General features: G+C 37.8%; 1 protein-coding gene across 1 annotated transcript in view; it reads right to left on the bottom strand.

Annotated features, from left to right (window-relative positions):
- DNAH7 (dynein axonemal heavy chain 7) overlaps positions 1-22267 on the bottom strand; it is a gene marked incomplete at both ends in the record, with an annotated part of 95238 nt that overhangs the window by 30132 nt on the left and 42839 nt on the right. Inside the window, 12 exons of the mRNA XM_080346702.1 lie at positions 498-844; positions 5578-5908; positions 6958-7187; positions 8030-8902; positions 9945-10164; positions 11016-11142; positions 13679-13847; positions 16171-16326; positions 18557-18754; positions 20223-20447; positions 21095-21226; positions 21539-21715. Coding sequence (XP_080202828.1) covers positions 498-844; positions 5578-5908; positions 6958-7187; positions 8030-8902; positions 9945-10164; positions 11016-11142; positions 13679-13847; positions 16171-16326; positions 18557-18754; positions 20223-20447; positions 21095-21226; positions 21539-21715 — 3185 coding nt within the window. The remainder of the gene's footprint in view (positions 1-497; positions 845-5577; positions 5909-6957; positions 7188-8029; positions 8903-9944; positions 10165-11015; positions 11143-13678; positions 13848-16170; positions 16327-18556; positions 18755-20222; positions 20448-21094; positions 21227-21538; positions 21716-22267) is intronic.

Here is a 22267-nt window from a genome sequence, read left to right as displayed (position 1 = left end):
ACTGAAACAGTATTTCACAAGTATTAGCCTCATAATTAATTATCCCCTCTTGTACTGCTCTAAGTTGCAGTTCTCCTTTAAAGACCATCTTTTTAGTTAGTTTTCTAACAACTGATACTTACAATGTTAATAGTCATTCTCAAATTGAGAACTCTACCAAATATGCATTCACTAAGCTTTCAGTCCAATAACAAAATCTTCTCTCAAATGAATGCACACATTCCCTACCATGACTGAACTTTCAAATTGCAACACCGTAAAAAGAAGTTAACTTTATTTGCCAACTGAAGAGATCTTTGCTCACATGACTTCTGAGAAAAATTCAGAAGTGAAAAATCAGGCTCTACACCTTAACATCAGGTATCTTATGACAGTTGGTTTGCACAAGTTTCCCACTAGTAAGGCATAATTTCACATCTCTTTTGGTGTTAAACTGATCTCTTTAATAAAATGTATTTTAACCTTTTTTTTTTTTAAGAATTTTTATGCATACTTACACATCATAAACGTCCATGGCTATGACCCACTTGCACAGACCTTCTGCTGCTGTGGAAGCATTTCGAATTTTTTCTGGTACAAACTCAGGATTCATAATATACCGTTTTCTTATGACGGCCATGTAAGCTGGGGGAATGTTATCCTTGTCATATTCATAAAGAGACTGAAGAAATCTGATGTCACCCAGAAGTCTCTTAGCAGGACCCCAGTAATCTTCAGTTTTTTTACCAGAACCTCCTGGATCTGGAATCTTATCTGGCTTGACGCCTTTAAGGATGCATATAGCTTCCATTACAAGCTTGACACCAGCGGGAGGGCTCTTCATGGACTTAACCACTGTAATATCCTTAAAAGAATAATAATAATAATAATAATAATAATAATAATAATAATAATAAAACAATACCCTGAGTGCTCTGAACATAGGTGGATTAATTCTTCTATTACAAGAGAAATAATAGTACTTTTTATGTCAAGATAATATTTTGCCATATACATTTGCTATCCTTAGTCAATGTTTTTAAATACACTGTGATTTCATGTTCATAGGACAAGCCTGCATGGTCCATACATATATATCTAAATTTATTTATAGAAAAATTTATTTCTTTTTTTTTCCATTCTTTCTAGTCCTTTCTTCAAGGTGTTATGCAGATTAAACTAACACTGACATCTAAACAAAAATATCTGAAATCTAGTCAACAACCAGTTTAGAGGAAGCAAAAACTTCTTATATGCAATTCATTTTCAGTTGTACTTTTTCTGCTCCTAATTCAGCAGTGGGCATTGCACCACAGTGCTGGAGGCCAGCTGTTCCAGCATTACACTCGACCTTTCAGTTCAGGCTCTAACACACACTTCCAAGCTGACAGAATCACATCAACACTGCATTAGAAGATTGAAGAGAACAAAGTAAAAGCTTCCTTTGACTCAAAACTAAAGATTTGTGGTCTCCAGGGCAGAAAACAAATCAATTTGTATTCTGGTTAGTTATTAAATTCCCTGAGTGAGCTTAATGAGGGGAGTGGCAGCTAAAAGGAAGAAAACTATTAGGTAAGGAGTATTGACATGGAAGAAATATCAGGAAATGAATAAGCAAAGTTTTAACTGCAAATATAGAAAAATAATACATAAGAATGAAACACTTCTACACATATTTGTACAACTAATCAAGCAAGAGGTTTGTAATCTATAGGTTTATGGAGAATAATCTCTCTTACTCTTTCCAAAGAATAACTCTGCATGGAAATTCAAACAGTCTTTCTAAGAGCTTTTCTCACAGAATCCATACTCCAATAAATTCAAGGATTTCTAGAATCTTGTGTGTATCTTGCCAAATAGTGTTAGATTTTGAGAGCTAGCCCATGGTTTCTTTGAGGTCTAAAACCTTGGCAATTTGGATAGAAAGCTGTATCTTTTGAGTTCTGGGAACATTCATTTGTGCCATAAACAAGAGTGAAACATTATGGCTGGATGACAAAAAGACAATTTACTTGCAACTGTTGTTTTTCCTGGACCTACAAGGAAAAAACAACAAAACCCCTCCAACAACAACAGCAAAATAACAAACCACAAAACCAAACACTACCGCAAAACCACAACAAAACCCAAACCAAACCAAAAACACAACCAAAAATAAACAAACAAACAACAACAAACAACAACACCTACAATCACACAAGTGTGCAGGAGAGGGGAAAAAAGAGCAAGTAAATAATGCCATGGAATTTCCATGATGCAGTCAGAACACTAGCTTATGGGATCTCCAGGGAAGGAAGTCCTTGGAGATGATGAACAATCAAATTTAGCCAGCTATTCTGGGAAAAAAATTAAGGACAAATACAAATTAACTTAATACAACCCAGGGTTGTAAGCAGAATAGAAGACTATTTTAAAGGCTAAACTCAAACTCAGCTGCCACTACAAGCAATACGACTATGAAGTATAAAAATTCTATAACTACAGTACTAGTAAGAAAAGCAAGAAAGTCCTGGCTACGCACCCAGTGAAAAGGGTGAGAATGTAAATAACATACATAGTCAAAACGCTAATACTCTTTGCATCTGATGTCTCTAAAAGATTAACTGTGAGTAGGTGACCACCACGACTGATAACCCTGTCAAAACACAGCAAAGATTTGACACAGCTCATGCAGGTCCAGACCTATGCAATATTTTCATTACTGAAATGAATGATGGAAAAGAGAATATATTATATTCTCAACCGAGAGAAAGTTGAGAATAAATGCAAATACATTGGAGTAGAGAGTAAAAAAAAATCTGTAGAAATTGCAGAAATGGAAAACTATAGCTAAAGAACTAGCACAAAAAGAAAAGGGAAAGCAATTATTATATGATTGTGATTTTCAGGAAATGATACAGCTGCAGCATGAATGACAAACTACACATGTCAATAATCCTCCTCCTCTACTCTACACAGCATTCAGCAAACCACAGCTGAAATCTTGTATTCAGCCTTGGGCAATGCACCTAAACTGAATGTATGAAGGTACAGAAAGAATAACCAGAAAAGCTCACTTGATTTGTGACAAAAGTCTAAATGAATAGTGATGACTTGCTTTCAGAAAACTGAGGGTGGGGAGATCAAGGAGGAAAGTCTTTAACTGCATAAAAGACAAATAATCAGGTCCAAAGGGAGCAGGACAGAAAACAAGGTTAAATTGTCATGAGTAAGATTAATAGCAAACACCAGGAAAATCTTCTAAATGATTAGTGTGTAAAGTGAAACAGATTACAAGTGGAAGATGATGACTGGCAGAGGTCTCTGCCTAGTTCTAAATTTCAGTGTCTTTGCATGTGTATTTCTACAAAACTTAGATGTCAACAGCAAAATAACACTTAAAACTGTTATACTTTTTTCTCACCCTTGCTAAACAACAAGCCATAAAAGGCTCACAGTTTCTTGTCACTTAAGGTACTAATCTCAGAAGTACTGAATCATGTAGAGATCTTTTTCTCCAAACAAAACACTTTGTTTATGGAAGAATTTGCAACGTGTGTCTCGCTCTGCTTTCCACCAGTGGTGGCCAAGGTGATGGCTGAATCAAAACCAACAGTCCTCCACAGGTACTCTAAGCTCTCCTACACACAGATTTTATTATTTTTTGTGTTCATCATGCTATTCAACTACAACTTTGAGGAAAAAAAACTCTGTTTTTTCTCCTTGGAACTACCTACCTTTTTTTTTTCTTCCCTCTTGAATTATAATACCCCCTCTTGGAGACACTAAGCATTGACAGCAGCTCAAGGATCATTGCATTAGCCTTCAAAGCCTTGTTCTTGTCTTGTTATTCACAACCATCATGCAATTGTCTTGAAGTGACTAAATAGCCATCTCCTATTTTCACAAAGCATGCCAATGATCTGACAGTGCCAGAACCTAAAACTTTTGATAGCAAACGATAGCTGCAGATAACAAACCCCCTGCTTTCTAAGGTTTCCTTGAAAGTTTTTGAAAATCTTGTTTTCAGCACGAACTGCTGAAGCACACAGCACATCCTCACTCTTACAATCTCTGAGATGTCCTTTCATCCCACCATGAGCAAAACATTATCCAGGCAAAGAAAAACTGAATGTCCATAAAAACACAGGTGGCTGCCTCCACTGTCATACTCCTATCAAGAGTGGTCCCCTAACATGGCGAGACACTGGATTTCAACCTCCATTTATAGACTCAGAACTTAGGAATAAAAAGAGAATTTATAACCTTTGGAAGGAGGGGCAGGCTACTCAAGAGGAGTACAAGAATTCTGTGAAGCTATGCAGGAAGAAAAACAGAAGGGCCAAAGTCCAACTAGAGCTGAGCCTGGCTACCACTGCTAACAGCAACAAGAAATGTTTCTATAAATATATCAGCAACAAAAGGAGGGCTAAGGAGAATCTCCATCCCCTGATGGATGCAGGGAGAAACATAGTGAGAGAAGATGAGGCAAAGGGTGAGGTACTGAATGCCTTCTTTGCCTCAGTCTTGAGTAGTCAGAACAGTTGTGCTCCAGGTACACAGCCCTCTGAGCCAGAAGACAGGAATGGGGAGCAGAATGAAGCCCCAATAATCCAAGGGGAAATGGTTAGTGAGCTGCTACACCACTTGGACACCCATAAGTCTATGGGGCCAGACGGGATACATCCAAGGGTGCTGAGGGAGCTGGCCGAGGTGATCACTAAGCCACTTTCCATTACCTATCAGCAATCTTGGCTAACTGGGGAGGTCCCAGTTGACTGGATTTGTCAAACATGACATCCATCTACAAGAAGGGCCAGAAGGAGGATCCAGGGAACTACAGACCTGTCAGTCTTACCTTGGTGCTGGGAAAGGCCATGAAGCAGATCATCCTGAGTGACATCACATGGCACATACAAGAAAACCATGCAATCAGGTCCAGTCAGCATGGGTTTATGAAAGGCAGGTCCTGTTTGACTAACCTGATGTCCTTCTACAACAAGGTGACCCACTTAGTAGATGAGGGAAAGGCTGTGGATGTTGTGTACTTAGACTTCAGTAAAACTTTTGACACCGTATCGCACAGCATTCTCCTGGAGAAGCTGCAGCTCATGGCCTAGATGGGTGTACTCTGTGATGGATAAGAACTGTCTGGAGGGCTGGGTCCAAAGAGTTGTGGTGAACGGAGCCAAAGCCGGGTGGCAACTGGTCACAAGTGGTGTTCCCTTGGGCTCAGTATTGGGGCCACTTCTGTTTAATCTCTTTATCAATGATCTGGATGAGGGGATTGAGTGCACCCTTAGTACATTTGCAGATGACACAGAATTGGGTGGGAGTGTTGATCTGCTGGAGGGTAGGATGGCTATATATATAGGTAGCTATAAATTTTGAAATGTCTAGCATAATATTTGATCTTGTGCTCCAGAAAAATTTATCCTTATGGCTTTTTCACTAGAATATAAAGACAAATAGCATTTTGCTTTTTAAGACTGAAAGATGTCAAAAGGTTTCTAAATTATAAAACTGTGCAAGTATAATGTAAAATCTGAAAATGTAGATATTCCCTGCCTTTGGATATCTGAATACCTCTCCAGCACGTTAACATGCAGTTAACCATACCTGCATTGTCAGAGTGTCCAGGGCAGCCAGAGCACTTTCTAAACATGGCATGGCTTGTGCTAAGTCAGCATCACATTCATCTTTGATGGCTTTTGCAGCCATAGCCTGCTCATTTGCCACTGCTTCATCAGCTTTCACAACTTGTTCCGTTTTGGCTACTTCCAAAGATTCCTTTTCAATAACAGCCACCATCTCATCAACCTCCTTGCTAGCTTCCCGGAGTTGAGGTTGCAGAGCCTCCAGTTCAGCCTGCATCAAGGACACCTGAGATGCAGCAGATTCCAGTTTCTCCAAGCCAACTTCATATCTTCTTTTCATTTTCTTCACCTTACTGAAATAAATAAAACAGTAGCTCGCTATAAAGATATTTGATCAGTACTTGGTCACTTCATTCGTTGGAATCCATTCCCCAAATTTCTCACTACTCTGAACAAACAAACTCTGCCAATCTTGTTTGATCTGCTCATCAAGCAGTAAAACTAGCAGTGATTACTTGAGCTGTGGTCTTGAACTATGCCATTATGTATACTCAGAGATTTGGATAGAGAGAAATAAGTGATCACATAGAGAAAAACAAGTGATTGTTAAGCTGCCTCTTTGCTGGCAGGAGCTACAAAACGAAGACGGCACAGGAGTAACAGACAAGAAAAGGAGAGGGAGGAGATGAGGATACACTCATGAAGATTACGAAGTGAGGTGATGTTCAAAGAGGATTAATAGAATTGGGAAAAACATTTCAGCAGTAGAATGTGAATGACTCTGGGGACAGCCAACAGTGTCAGAATCAAGAAATTCCAAAGGCATTGGATCACTACATTCAAAACTGTATTCCTTTCTTCCTGGAATTTCTTGCTGTGTGCAGCGTTTCACACAGCCTGTTGATCAAATTATGCACTTGTTATGGAAGTGTCGTATCTATGAGGAGGACAGAAAAGAAAAAGGAACTTTTCCTGAGCAGCCATGAGAACAGAACAGATGTGCACATGCACACAGAGCTCCTTTCTGCACAGCCACAGCACAGCTGAACCCTGCTAGCAAGCCAATGACACCAACTTGGAAGATGGTTGCCCAGAGCCTCCAGAGAACCGCATGGTAAGGAGGCTGCATTATGGATATGATGCTACCACAGTAATTCATCAACATAGAGCAACATCAACAGGCATGTTAGTAGTGGTCTAATCCGAGTATCTTTTGAGCGCATCAAGCACCAAGTCAGACCTTTTGCCCAATAAGAGGACATTTTATCCATCTACCATTCCATCAATTTAAATTAACTAAGAAGCATTCACTTGTTTTGTTCAGATTAGCTATAAGAGACAGCAAATACTATTTTTGGTGAGCTTGAGTTCCTCTAGAAAAGGCCACATTCTAAATCCTTACCTGCGCTTCTTTTCAAGTAGACTTTTAAAAGTGGAGATCAATTCCAAGTATGAAGTAGGTGTAACATAGTTGTGTCTCTGCATTTCTGCATGGTATAAGTCAGATAAAATGATGGTAGATGTATGGAAGCTTTTACACATGTCAATACACCCACTTCGAGTTTCTTCTGACATTTCTACATCTTCCAAGAAGCGAGAGGCCACAGCTTCTAATGCATCTTCAGGCCACGTCTAAAACAAATGAATAAATGCACTTCACTTACCCAGTACTTCACACTCAATCTCAAAACATTTTTCAACAAATTATCTTTACTGCATGGATAAAATTACAGAGGCACAGAAGAATGACTTCAGATAATCAAACAGGGCAATAACAAAACTGAAAAGAATCAGACTACCTAGATTCAGTTCAAGCCCTCTGTCTTATTTAATCTTACAGAAATACTGCTCCTAAAATAATATTTTGTATTTTCCCTATGTTCAGATGTGTGTGTAACTGTCTCTGCTCTTCCTCTTCAGAATAACCTTCAAAGATACAGTACTACATTTCAAAACTTGATGAAATTCAAGTTCCTCAGATTCTCTATATGATTAAATTCTACCTCTTCAGTATTCCAAGGTCTTTCGCACATAACAGATAGAATATGGTTTTACTGCAGAGCAGTGGGGAAAAAAAATACAGTGTTTTGCATCAAAAAATGTCTGGTTTTTTTACGAGTATTTCAGTTTCAAACTTTTTTGGCACCCTAGATACCAATAGTCCTGCTAACAGAAGAAAACACTACATATTTAAATCTGTAACATCCACAGTGCTATGTTAATGCAGTTGAGAGTTGTATACCACAGTCAGAAGGTTATTTTCTTGATGGTTTTGCATTCAGTCTGTACTAGCCTTTATTACAATCAGAAAGGTTCTAATGGTGTAAGCAATATGAAACATGGCACTAAGAAAATTTAGGATATCTTTCAGTGCTAACTTGACCAAAGAGAATTACTTGCTACAAAAGGGGCTGCAGTCATGTTTCTATTGCACTTCTGTTAGAGAACACGCTCAAGAAAAGTTTTGGTTTTACCTGAAACCAGTCCAGTGTGCAGCAGTTGACAAGAGCTGGGAATTTACGAAGGCGATTACGGAAAGCGTCTCCAACGGGACTCATTGCCAGGACTATATGAAGCTGATCTCGACAGCGATCAACAAACATGTTAAAAAGAGCTATAGCACTGCCGTCTGTCTGTTTGCTCCTGTCCCGCTGACGATCTACTTGACGCATTTGTTCACAAATCTCTTGTTTCTCATCTACTGCAAAGAGGTTGGGCACTTCACCTGCATTTAGGAAGTTGTTAATGTCTTCTAAGAATGACTCTTTTTTAATCTGTGTATCTGTGAACAAGAAAACTCCTTGCGTTTCCCCTTCAGTGGATTTTCTTAGAATGACTTTTAAGTCTCTGTGCCACTCATTAACACCATAACTTTTCGTTATTTCCACCTGAAAAAGGTTGTATTCAGCCATGTGGGCTGCTAACCGAGTAAGAGATTGTCGACCACTCCCTCCAACACCAACAAGGAGGGCATGGCTGCGAGGCTGCTTCAGAATACGGGAAATTCTACAAATATGTTCTATAGCAAATCGGAACAAGACAAGCTTCATTGGTTTTTTGCTTATGTTATTAAACTCTTCAAGGTGACTCTCTACGACTAATCTCAGTTGATCCACATCACTTATCTCCCTGTATTTAGTGTCATCTCTCTTAGGGTCATGAAAATCACAAAACATTAAGCTACGTAAATCATCTTCTTCCACTCTGCCATCACTGTTGAAGTCCAGATGCTGGAAAAGTTCATCAAAGTCTTCATGTAAGTCAGTTTTCACTACTTCTTGGATAAATCCAACAAGCCAAGCCCGGTCAAAATTATCCACCAAGCGATCATAATACACTCTAAGAACCTGTAGAAGAAAAACAATTATTTTAATAGTTGCTTCTGCTTTGGAATGTATATTTACTTTAAACAAGACAAAATAAATACAATTCTGAAAAAGCCTTCAAAATAGAAAGTACCTGAAACTTCAGTACACAGAAAGGCCAAAATGGATACTTCGAATCAATTCAAACAGTTGAGCCCAGTAATATAACTTCTGAATTACAATGAAAATTCATACAGAAACACATATGCACACATATATTTATAAACATTATTACATAAATGCATAAAAGGCTGCTGCAAAGAGGAAGGGAACATATTGATCATTCCACTACAGCTAGATTGCCTGGAAGCCTGAACATCCATTATCCATAGAGAATTGTAAGACATTTTCAGAAAAAAAGTACTTCCAAAGTAACCGTTGTTCCTTTCTTTAAGTGATCCCGATTTGGGGAAGGATGATGGACTGGATGATCACCAAAGGTCTCTTCTGTGGTCACTTTATGCTGATTTGATTCTATGAACTAGAGCTAAAAATTGAAAAGGTGACGATTGTCAATGACCTTGCTTTCTTTTAATCCAGGAAAAACACTCAAAGATCAGCTATCAGCTACATGGGGCTTTTTCCTTTTGTTTTTGAAAGGGATGTTTCACTTGAGCTCTTTCAGCCTGTCTATCTTAATATGACTGGAAGACAGACAGCATTTGCTGAAGACAGTAAACTGGATCATTTTTTCTAAAGGAAGCCCAGAAGAGAAAAACAAACAAACAAAACCAACAAAGAACACCAAACAAAAAAAACCCAAACAACTGAAACAACAGAAAACAAAATCAACATAATCATGTGAAACTGAAGGTATCAACAGTCAGTTTTTCTACTAAGATCCATATTGTGAAAAAGTCTGATTTCTTCTGCCCATACACTATGCAAAATCCTTTCTCAGGAGCATGCTACCCATTCACAGCTATTGCCCAATAGGAAATGGCATCACAAAAGGATTAACAGACAAATCCACATCTTTTTCTTATTTATCATAAAAATAATTTCTTGGTATTAGGTAATTTACCTCATGAACCCAGAGACGTTTTATCGCTCCTGCAGATTCGGTTGTTTCAGGCCTTGACAGGCAAACACCTTGAATAACACGTGAAAAGTCACGGAGATTGAACAAATAGTGAGATTTGGCTGGGGTAGGAAGCAGATTCTTCATAGCTTCTTTATAGAGTCGCATGGTTCCATTAACAATTTGTGGAGTCAGTGCTACATATTCTGATGGAAAGCTATAACTGAGAAGTTATAAAAGGTGGTAAGAACAGAATGATTCTTGCAGTTCCATCATACTAGCATGTCAATTAATAAATAACAGTGCATATGTACACTGATTTACTTAGAAGCTTGTGCCAATTTTTAAGTTCTGCGATTTTGCTTTCTCACAGGTAGTTTTACAGATCTTAGTTCTCTCACTGGATTAACAGATTAACTCTGCAAATCAAATATGGAAACTGTGGCCCATTCTGACAATGTTGGCTATGTCAGACAGCTAATTATCCTCTTCTCCTCCCTCACTTTTATGCCTAACAGCAGCACCAGGGGAATCAGGTCCAACATGCCTTGCTGCCTCCTGAGATCGTTCTCTCTCCAAGGGGCAGAAGCTATCAAATCACTAACTTAGCCTAGAAACAGGGTATGAGCATCTTCTGGAGCTTAGCTATCAGAATGGAGAGACAATGAAAGGTGAAGTTCTTTCCTAAGAGTGGAGTTAAAAATTATGCAGTAGTGAAATGCCAAATAAATAGTAAGCCTTTGCAAAGGCTACAGGAAATTTAAGAGCACTTTCCAGTTCTATTCTTTGAATCATGACTAACCAAATTCTATTCTTGTTTATTACACAAAGAATACTGTGTTAGAGAAATATGTCAACTAAGCGAATTAGCCTTGTCGAATCCAAACCTCTGTGAGAGACTTTGGAAAAAGATCTTTGAGCCCTGCTTCTGTGAAATAATGAATAACTCAAAAGGCACAGGATAGAAAAGATTATAATTCCTTTTCAAGAGTAGTGTCCTACAAACATATCTTGGAGACTTCCGGCTACCATTATTGAAACACTGATTTTTGCCAATACACTGATGTCACTTACCATATTGTTAGATGCCAGTCTAAGATTCTAGAAAATATTGTGTACATGGAGTCGTCATCAAACTCATTAATAGTAATTGTATTGAAGTGTCGCAAGAATCGTGGTGTTATAGGGTTTCGACCACCACCTAGATATCAGAAAGCATCAACACGTAAGAGAAAAACTCAAAAGAAAACAGGAAAAGCTTAGCCATTTGTTTCTAAAATTGATCTTTGATTCAGCTAGAAGGCTCATGCTTGGCATAAACCTAATGAAAGTAACCTGCAGCTCAGTGTCAATCTGTTCTCCTGTAACCAATGGTCTGTAAAATAAAGATTGATATCATTCAGTTGCAGATAGATAGATTTGACACTATGTTAAAACTATGCTTTTGTTATAAAAGAAAACTTTAAACCCACGTTCTTGATATTCAAAGCATCCCAGTCAAAGAAACCTCTACAAGTTATGCTGTATACTTTATTCCATGTAAATTTTCTCCCAGTTCTAGAGTTAGTAGTTTTTATGACTAGATTGTGATCTGGACAATGAAGCTATGTGTAGAAATAAGGGGACATAAACAAGAAATTTATTGGATACTTTCTCCTTCTGTTCAGAATTCAGGGCTAAGCTGCTGCACAGTGTGTTCAACCTTCTTACAGCAGCAAATAAAAAAAAGTAGCTGAAAACTGGGCAATGTACTATATCATCCCTAACTCCAGGGGCATAGCAAAGTGCAACCCAATTAGCATGGTAAGTTCCTTTAAAAAATGTGACTTCATAGGTCACTTATGACCCTACACTAAGGAAACTAAAATACTCCTGGCCTGAAGCCGTTTCCCATTCAGCCGCCTGGGACTGCAACAGAACTAGTGATTGTCTGTATTTATCTGCATATGCATTACTAGTGTCTGCTGAGAAATCTCAGTGTTTTATGCTGAATAGGCCAGTTCATCCTGTCTCTTTCTACCCCAACTAAGGTCATCTCTCAGACACAGCAGTTCACTAATGCTATTGAAGTTTACATGTGTATACACAGTAAAATTACACAAGCAATTGAGATATAAACATGAATTTTACCCAAAAGATTATCACTTCCTAACATAAAATTTATACCTAACTTGAACAAAATAGCTTTCAGTGTTCTTTAAATAGCCTTGTGTTTGCTTCAATAGCTCTGTTCAGCCATACAGATTTCAGATCTTAATTTCTTATTAGGAGAAAAAAAATATATACACAGGCTGGAAAGGAGAATATAATTTTGTGAGTCCTGGAAGTAGCCTCCTAGACAAAGCTACTAAAGTAAGTTCTTCAGACTGGAGCTGAATTGCAATATTTGACACAAATAGATAGGACCTTAACTTGTACATTTGATCAGTCCATTTTTCACTCTTCACCCAGAAGAGGACTCAAACAAAATCAGCTACAAACTTCTCCTTAGAAAGGAAAACACCCAATTTTAGAGCAGCTGAAAGTCACCTCTGCACTATCACCCTGGAACAGAAACATCGTATGAAGGGACATTTTAGATGTTTCTGATGTAAAAAAAACCCCAAATATAGTACAAGTAATGACTTCACCTAAGCTTTAGGAAAAATGAAGATGTACAATTTTAAAATTCTTTCACAGTTTCCTTCTGTGCGGCTATTCCACAGACTGATCAAGCGCTTTGAGCTGTGGATGAACACTACCCCCAGTTTACAATGATGGCCAGAAGCAGTTTTGCTTCTTTAGGAAACCAGGCAGGTGAAACAGCAACAGAGTCCTGTCCCATGGGCATGTGTCACCATTCCAAACAAAGGTAGGATCAGCGGAGAAGGTTCACTGGCACCTTTGTGTGTGTGTGTGTGTGTGTGTGTGTGTGTATGTCTGTGCAAACAACCCTACAAAAGCAGGAACAAGAAGCAAAGCACCAATCATAGCCTGATGAAACACTGTAAATGTGTTCGGCTATGACAAATTTTTAGGGGCTATGTCAGAGATGAAGCTCTGAATGATTCTGTGGAAAGAAATTCTGTTACACAACTCCTGCTGTAGTGAAGGAAATAGGTTGTATAGATTCTTTAAAAGCAAACACAACAGCATCAAAGAAACACTAATTTCTCACTTTAACTGATCAAATATGCCAGACCCCATTTTTTTTTTTTAACTCAACAGCTCATACAGTCAATGTGTGTGCAGGCTATCGGAAATATAACGACTGCTTTACATCATATGCTTTACTTTTTTCTTTTTTTCTTTTTTTTTCTTTATTTTAGTCAAGTAAAGTAAGGTTTACCGGCTTAAGAATGTCACTTAGTGCTATTCAGCGAGGTTTTGAAGAAGAATAAAATTAGCTGAAGGCCAATGGAAGGTCTCATAAATCCAAAGGGATTTCATCAATACTTTGTAGATACATTCTGTCTTCCTGAAAAGCACCCTTTTTCACAGTATCACAGTATCACAGCCTCTCTTTTCCTGAGAGGCTCATGTAGTCTCTCTGCTGCTCCTCAACCACTCTAACTAGGAGAGTGCTTTCCATGCTGCCTGCAAGGCAAGGGTTCCTTGCATCCTATCTGCCACCATAAAGACCCACATTGTAACACTATGCATGAAAAAGCATTCAGCATTTGGAAACCAAAGAAAAAGGACATCATACCCATCCCATCATACCCATACCCAAAAAGGGCATCATACCCATCCCTCACCTGGTGGTCCCATTGCACAGACAAGCTGAATATCGACAAGTTTAATCATTGAGCAGTCTTTCAGGTCATACCAATTCCAGTGATCCAACCACTGCCGGAGTAACTCAACAGGTGGTTGAGCACCATACACCTCTCGTGCTGGCATATTCACATCATCTACAAACACAATCTGAAACAAACAAACAAACAAACAAAAAAAAGCAACAAAAAAAACCCAAAAAAAACCCAACAAGGATTTTGCATGCATTCATTTTACTGAATATATGCCACCATTTTGCTTTTTTCTGGCTGCTCATCAGTTCACTCCCACTAAAACTGATAAAAGTAATACACATAAATACACAGTTTTGCAAAGTGGTTCTAAGCTCTGAGTGGAGTTGCTGCTGGGTTAAATAAAAGTCAAACTTAGGAAGTAACTGCACCACTCTAAAGCCATTTCAAAGCATACCTAGAGAGGAGAGAAACATTGTGCTTCTCTTCTTAGAAAAATCTTCTTCTTAGAAATTTCTAAGTGTATTTAGTGAAAGATGGTAAACTAATACTCAGGAAGACCCACAAAAATCTAAAACTTTAGTGAGACTAATGTTCTGGTTTTTCATCTGCCAAATATTACATATTTCTCAGCACTGCTGTTCCTAAAGTATAGGCCATTGCTGATCACAAACCACCTTCATACAACTAACTCATGCAACCGATGCAAGTTCTAGAAACACATTTATGCCTTTTATCTCCCTTTATTCTCATTTTCTAACTGATACAGGGTAGAATTTGGTCCAAAGAAAAACAGGTTAAATCATAGGCCTGGTCAAGCACTGCAATCTGGGCCATGTACTGAAATAGCTTGAGGTGTTCTTGACTAATACACATCAGACAAAATTTATCCCTTCAAAGTACATTTACATCTTTAAGACTGGACTAAAACACATCTTTAAAAGAATAGCTTGGAGGAGGAGGCAGGGGAAGACTTTAAATTATTTTAACTTTAAATGGACTTCTAACATTAATACATTTTGCTCTTGATAACAAGCATTTCTTAAATAATAGCTAGGAAATACTGACAATGAGAAAAAAACAAGGTTGCAGATAAAAAAAGTCTACAGGCCTCCTAAAAGTACCAGTATTATATCACACACATCTATCACTGCATTTTAAACATAACAGTTTTCAAATTTTCACTAAAAGCTAAATTTTTCCATCATCTGGATTGAAAAGAAAAAAAAAAAGATATCGTGGAAATTCCTTAGATTTCAATTTTCAGTCTCATTGCAACTGTTCTAGACAGAGGAAAAAAGGATTTGCTTGCTGCAGGGAAAGAAAAAAGGGTCTACTCTAATCTTCTCAAGCTTCTCAGTTCCATTGATCCTGAAGGGCTGGGCAGTCAAAACAACATAAAAGATTCAAATCTCCTTCAATGCTTCCAATATCATTGAACTATCCCACTTGGAAGGAACCTCGGAGTTCACCTGGTCCAATCTCATGCTCAAAGCCGTTTTCTCAACACTGATTTCATACCAGCAACAAGCTCACTGTGGCAGCTGCACTCCCCTCCTCTCTGATAACTGCTGTGGCAGTTGTACATCCCCCTTTTCCTCAATGGGGCAGTTAATGGCTCTTTTGTGGGACCCAGAGTTGGTTGACAGGGTCGGTAGCAGAGGAGGAGGAGCCCAGAGAAGCCGAGAAGCTTCTGGAATGCCCACAGCCAGATCTGATCAGACTATAAAACGGGGTTCCTGCCGAAGATTCCCTTTGTGTGGTCTTCTTGGAGCAGCAGGTCTGTGCCAAAGCCGTCCCCTTAGGTGGGAACGCCATCTAAGGAAATTTCCTGGGATTGGGAGCACCTCACCTTCTTGTTTGGATGAGTGATAATTTAAGTCCTTGCCAACCAGGCAAGTGTAGTCCTTGCATAACCAGGTGAGTGTAGTATCTGGGGCAGAGGGCTCTGGCTTTGTTCCCTGTGAGTGCATGCGTACACACTGTGGATCCTCATTATTCTCATTTGCTGCACCCCAATAATCTCCTCAACTGATATCCGAACCTTTATCTTACATTATCAGAGTGCTAACTAATTGTATAAACCCTATTTTGGTCGGTTCATTGGCTGTACTTTTCCGGCCAGAATAAAGTCTCTTTTGGAACTTGTTTTGCTGCCTAAAACTGACTTTGGGGTCCCTCTGTGACACTCATCCACACAGAACTCTCAATAACATCACAAAGTATGGAGGGGGAAATATGACAATGCTGTTCACAGTTATTCATACTAGAGCTAATATCACATTTTCTTCTGTTGATTACAACAAGATGCATACTACTGAGCAAAGGGAGAAAGAAGAAGAGAAATGTGAGGATTTAAATTAGAAGAATTAGAGTTCTGACAGCTTATTTCCAATTGAGCATCCTTTCCTGATATCATCCATAATCAGCTGCGAAAATAATTCATTTACATATTTGTTTGCATTTAAGCACTTCTTTACATGCAGAAATCTATCAGTTACCATTCTTTTCCCGAGAGGAGGTCCAAAAATTCCTCTTCTCCTTTTGTCCAGCTTGGACATTATAATATCCTGAATCTGAGCCGCTGTAGTTTGTGCTGAAAAGTTAATGAGCAGTGGCTTGTAGACTTCTTTATTCAAATGATTTAAAAGAAAATTCTGGAGGGATTGTGAAGAGGAGAAAGTTAAACTATGTACAGATTTTATAGCACTTCAGCAAACAGACAGACATTTTGGTACCATATTTATTTCATTTAAAATTATAAAATAGTAATTAGTCTCTAAGAGAACTCTAATAATCATATTGCATCAGATAAACCAACATCCTTGAGTAATTAGAACACAATAATCAACTTAATTTGTCAGATAAAATCTTCTACCTCCAATATAGACATTTTCACATTTTCTGAAAAAAGTCTACCTAATGTATTTAGTATGTTAATCTTTTGTACACACACTAACTTATAGTACTGATTAGAGTTGATAAATATTGCCTGTACTAATCCAGGCCCAAAGCTGCAAAAGTATCCATGGGTCCCAATATTTACACCTAGTTTTGAAGAGTGTCCAAGAATATTACCTTTGAAGGGCATAGCAAGACTATCTAAAGACAAGCTTTACCAGAATGATTGGTAGTATTTCATAACTCTCACGACCTTCCCCAGACCCTGATGTGAGCTGCAAGTTCACCTCTGGGGAAATCTGATTTCCAGGCAGCACATTTCCAGAGAGAAAGAAGGGGACTCCTTTCTTACCCCGAGCTGAGCACACCCAGGAGAATACCACCTTCCATTCTGCCAGCACTTGCTCCAGAGCATTAGTGCACATCAAGCAATGACTCCAATATGACCAGTCCCAGCACTGACAACAGCCTTGGGACCTTCCAGATTAAATCGGCTGTTGGTTCATCTCCAGTCTTGGAGGAAAAATCTGAGCTGTTGCACAAATGTGTAACAATGACAACTTAGAGAAACTATAGAGCATTGGTACTCAACGGCTATATTTCTTTGCTTGTTTTGATCAGTTCTCAAGTCCCAAGAAATATCATATTCTTAACTAGCATGCCAGAAATGAACCAGGCAGTAGAAACTAGTCATATTCTTCATTAAAAATAGATGCTTTCCTTATGATTTCTAATATTTCCGACATCAATATTCCAGGAACAGTCTTTGATAAACAGATCTCTTCAGTCTTATATTTATTTTCTTCAAAATCATTTCAGAAAACTTAAAAAAAACCCCAAACTACACTAAGCAAGCCTTAGTCAGTAAGTTCACAGTTTTTAATCACACAAAAGGAAGGAAAGATAACAGACTCAAGAGCATGAAGCCAAATTTATTTATCCTGCTTACAGCACGAACATTCCATTGGCACAGCTCCATTGCCTGTCAGGCTTTAATAGTCTCCCAGAAATATGATGATATCAGGATTTAATCCATAGTCTAATACCTGTCAGATCTGTCTGAATAATTAAAATTTATCTAAATTTTTTAATCTAAACCATTATAATAATTTTCTACATTACCCATCTTGTTATTTTAATAACTATATGACAAAATTAAAATGAACACAGTATCACTTAGTGACTGAAGAGGAAAATGGAAAAGGAAATGGTCTGTCCCAAACTAACAATGATTCAATTATTTTATTATTCACTATCACATGTCATCAGGCACACTCAGAATTAAGTGTATCTTGCCTCTTTCAATATAAAAATGCACACCGGTAACTTAAAAAACAGTTGTCAATGATTTGTTTTCAGTGCTCAGTGCTCACCTGATTTATTCAATAGTATTCAAATCATATTCAAAACCAAAATTTATCATTCTCTTACAAGATTATGGTACACACCAGTATAAAGATATGGAAAGGTAATGGACAAAATATGACCCAGTTAGATATCTGACTTTGGGGCACAACAGCTTGCTTTTGAAGAAGAGCACTTCTGCACATCAGAACCCAGGGATTCAGATCAGCCCCCAGAATAGGAGGAACATAACAATTCCCTGGATGAAATCTGACTTGGGGCACTTGTCTCCTGTTCCAGAGGATTCTGTCATAGATGGGGACAGAATCCATCCTCCAGAGGTGCTCTTTGCCTGCATTTACTGCCAGGGTTTAAAGGTCTGCAAGTAGAGCAGAACTGCTACAAGAAACAAACAAACAAAAAACCACAAAACCAAACAACCAACAATTAAAAAAAAATCCAAACACAAAACCAAAAACCCCAAACCACCACTTTTTGCTATGCAACTGCATTTTTAGTTGCCCATAAATACATTTCATAATACTCAAAATTTCAAGTCTCATTTTACTTTTTTAAAAGAAGTTAGGAAATTATTCCTTATCTGAGCCTTTTATATCTTATGTCAGTATTAAAAGTACTTACAGTAATATAGGTACTTTTTCCAGTTCCTGTTGGCCCCACAAATATAGAAGGTTTTTGATGTACTGTCAACAAGTCCATCAATGCCATATATCGAACAGTATCCAGAGTTGGTACAATTATTTCATTAAACATCATCTCTCCTGGTATAGGAGGAGCTGATTTGAGTGTTTCTATCCAGGGTTCCCAAATTCCTGCTCCCTGTTTTAATTTAGAGGAAAGCCATATATTTAGAATCAACAGGGAAAAGCAGCATAGAACCAACAGAAAAAGAAAAATCAAAATTCTGTGACTTAACAGATGGGGTTAGCAACCAATTTTTACAAGGATTAAAGAAGAATTTCATAGTCTCGTATCAGAATGCAGTGCTTTCAGTTGAGAGTACTTAGAAAAAAAAAACAAAGCCTGTGCCTGAAGCATGTAGCTACTGAAAGACAAGGATTTTATCTTGCCTTTTATATCTGTACACACTGTATGCACATATATATATATAAAATGGAAAAATACATATATTTATATACAAATTATATATGGTAGATAAACATGTAATCAAATAGAAAATCGCTGTATAAATTTAATCACTGAAACTAAAAAAGTACAGTCAGGCTTTCCACGGACTTATTAAGAATAAATACTTCCAAATGATGGAATTTGAAGGCAGATTAAATTTAGTGCTGAAGCTCCACAGCAAAGCTTTCTCTTTTTTATCAGGCTACTACGGGAGACTTAAAAGTCTCCAGTAGTAAACTAGTATCAGGAGATTTTAAAAAAATTGAAAGTAGCCCTGAAAAAACTGTATGCTCTATGCTATTAAAAACCAAACCAAACCAACAGAAAAACCTCACCACTACTATCTTGAGATAAAAATCATATGAAATTTCTAGAGATTGTTCTCTCCTTAAGTCTTTCTTAGAGGGAACATATTCCCACCCCTGAGCAGAAAGGCCCCTTTACTGTAACAACATGTTTTTATGGATTGTGATCAGAAGACATAAGCCTTTACTGCGGATTGACATCTCAGCCACATTCCTTGACAAAATGCAGGAATCATGCATGAGCTGAAATCTAGACTGAAGTAATTCTCATTGCACTGTAACAGGACTCCCCAGGAATGACAAGCTCAAAAAAAGAAAAAAAAAGCGGGGGGAAACACATTTATTTTATCTGGGAGTCTCTGGAGCCTACTAGATCCAGAGTGAGAAGTTTTGTCCTCCACTGGGAGAGCTGCATCATGGATTCACATCTTAATCCCAGGACAAAAGGGACACAGAAAGAGGCAGAGAAGTAGCTTCCTACAGTAATGAAAGAATTATGGCCTAAAGCATATCAAGGGCTTCCTCAACCAAAGAAAACAGCTGAAACCCAAAATAAAATACTCTTGTAAGAAATCAAGAATAAAAAAATAACTGCAAAAAAATAACTGGCTGACATTTTCTGTAAACTCGTTCAGACACGACAGGCAATTATTCTGGTAGCCAAAAAGCCACGCTTTGGTAGTCCAAGTCCCAGCCAGAATGCTAGACCAGTGATGGCTTGCAAGGAGGGATGTCTGGCCTAGTCAGTGAGAAAAGCAGCAGGCAGCAGAAACAAATTTACAATAACAATGTACACCTTGTAGCATTCATAAAAGATTACTTCAAAATGGAAGTCTGTATCTTGCAGTCCTCACCTCTTTGACAAACCGATAATCATAAATTGTTCCTTCTGTTGGAAATGGGGTTGTGAAAATTTTTGAAGGCTGTTGATCAAAACCACTCAACAACTGGTATCGTGCTCTTGTCTCCTCACTAATGGATCCAGCAAGGATTTCTCGCACAACTTTGTCAAATTTCAGTCGATCGTCATCTTTACAGCTCGCTCCTAAGGACCATGTCAGTGAAAACAAAAAAATACCCTAGAGGTGGGAAAAAACAAAAGGTAACTTCAGTACATGCATTTACAAAGTTCTTGCTCATTGAAGTAAAAAAAAAAACTTGGCCACAAATCACAGTAGAATTACAATGGACCAACTTGATTTTATGTCTCTAGTATAGATTCATGCTGCTGATAAAACAGAACAGCATTTGATATTAACTATCAGCATTTGATCACCTTTGTTGTGCAGCAAAATGCCTGACCTGCTCAGCACAGAGCCCTTAGGTTGAGAAAACACAGGCTGCTTTTTTTTTCAGAACAATTTAGGCTAGCTTTCTGTTATGCAAAGGCCTATCTTATACAGTGATGGCTATGTCTGTTAACAGGGCTTTCCTTGAACTGCAATCTTAGGTAGCATTGATCTAACCAGGAATAAACTGAGACACTAGAAACTGGGGAATCATACCCAATTTTGGCTGGTTTGTCTAAAATTCATTAAATCTATGTCAAGATATCAAACACGTCAGACTCAATTACATATCAATTATAAAGAAGATAATAGCATTCTCCTCAATGGACATTACAAAATACGTATTCTAATGACAAAACACAGGTTTTATTGCTTGTGAAGTCAATTTCCATAAAGCCTGATTTGGAATTCCTTATTCTGCATGTTAAACTGCCTACCTCAAGCCAAGAGAAAATGTTCTGGTCATCCATAGCTTTAACTTTGGCTTCATCAGCAAATTCATCCATCATGCAGTCCATCAGGTTCATTAGTGATCGAACTAAATTTGTATCTGTAGTAGGAGACAGTTCCTGAAAAGAAAGAAGAAATACTCTCAGCTGCAGGTGTGTTTTATGCACTGAGAGGAGACTACTAAAAAGTGTCATTTTTCCTCACCATGATGAAAAAAAAAAACTGTAGGATAAATGTGTCTAAAATACATTCAGAAGCATGTTCAACAATACATACAGAAACCTTGCTCACAGCCTTCTCCTTAAAAGCTGTTTTAAAATACTAATAAATATAAATTAATATGGTGCAAATAAAACAATTTGTTCCTTTGGCACTTGGAAATGCAAAAAATTCATACACTCTCAGTTTCTCAGAAAAGTTCTTTATCCTACCTTTGTGTATTTCCGGATAAACTCAAGACAGAGTGGAACCACTCTGTCAAAAAGGCTTGTTATAAATTCCTTATGCACAGAGCTGATTCCTGAATGCATTGTATTTAGCCAAGACATCACTAATGGTCTCCAGCCCAACCTATTGGGCTCCATATAGACCATGCCACACCTTGACACCTGAAAATAAAGAAACAGGTTCATATTCTCTTACATGAGTTCCAAAGTTTTTTTCTTACCTACAAGAAGTTAAAAGAACATTCCACGGTAGAGCATACAGCTTGTGGGATGATCAGAAGCTGGCAGAAAGCATACAGTGTGGTTCTGTTTCATATAACTTCTATGCAAAAATTCCATTCCAGCACAACTATGCAGATATTTTATTACATTTACATCACCATCTGAAACTCTATTCATATTGAAGAGAAAATATTTACATTCCATAAAGTGCCACCAGAAAAAATAGGTGCCAGAAATGCAGTGATTATTTGTTTTATGGGAATTTATATGGCAAATTAAAGATTTGCACATGAATGATTTTCTTTTTCATGATAGGTATGGGACTCTGAACAGTTACAGGGTCTTCTGTATATGGAATTTACATTGCATATAAAAATATGTCATTTTTCACATCATATTGTAAGATTATGAAACATTTAGACAAGAAAAATCAAGCTACAATGTTCCAAATTTTAAACATAAATTAAAGAAACTCAAACTTGTAATTACTTT

The sequence above is a fragment of the Nesoenas mayeri genome, assembly GCF_963082525.1.
Source record: "Nesoenas mayeri genome assembly, chromosome: 6".
NCBI lineage: Eukaryota > Metazoa > Chordata > Aves > Columbiformes > Columbidae > Nesoenas > Nesoenas mayeri.
This window is presented reverse-complemented; position numbering and strand designations above follow the sequence as displayed.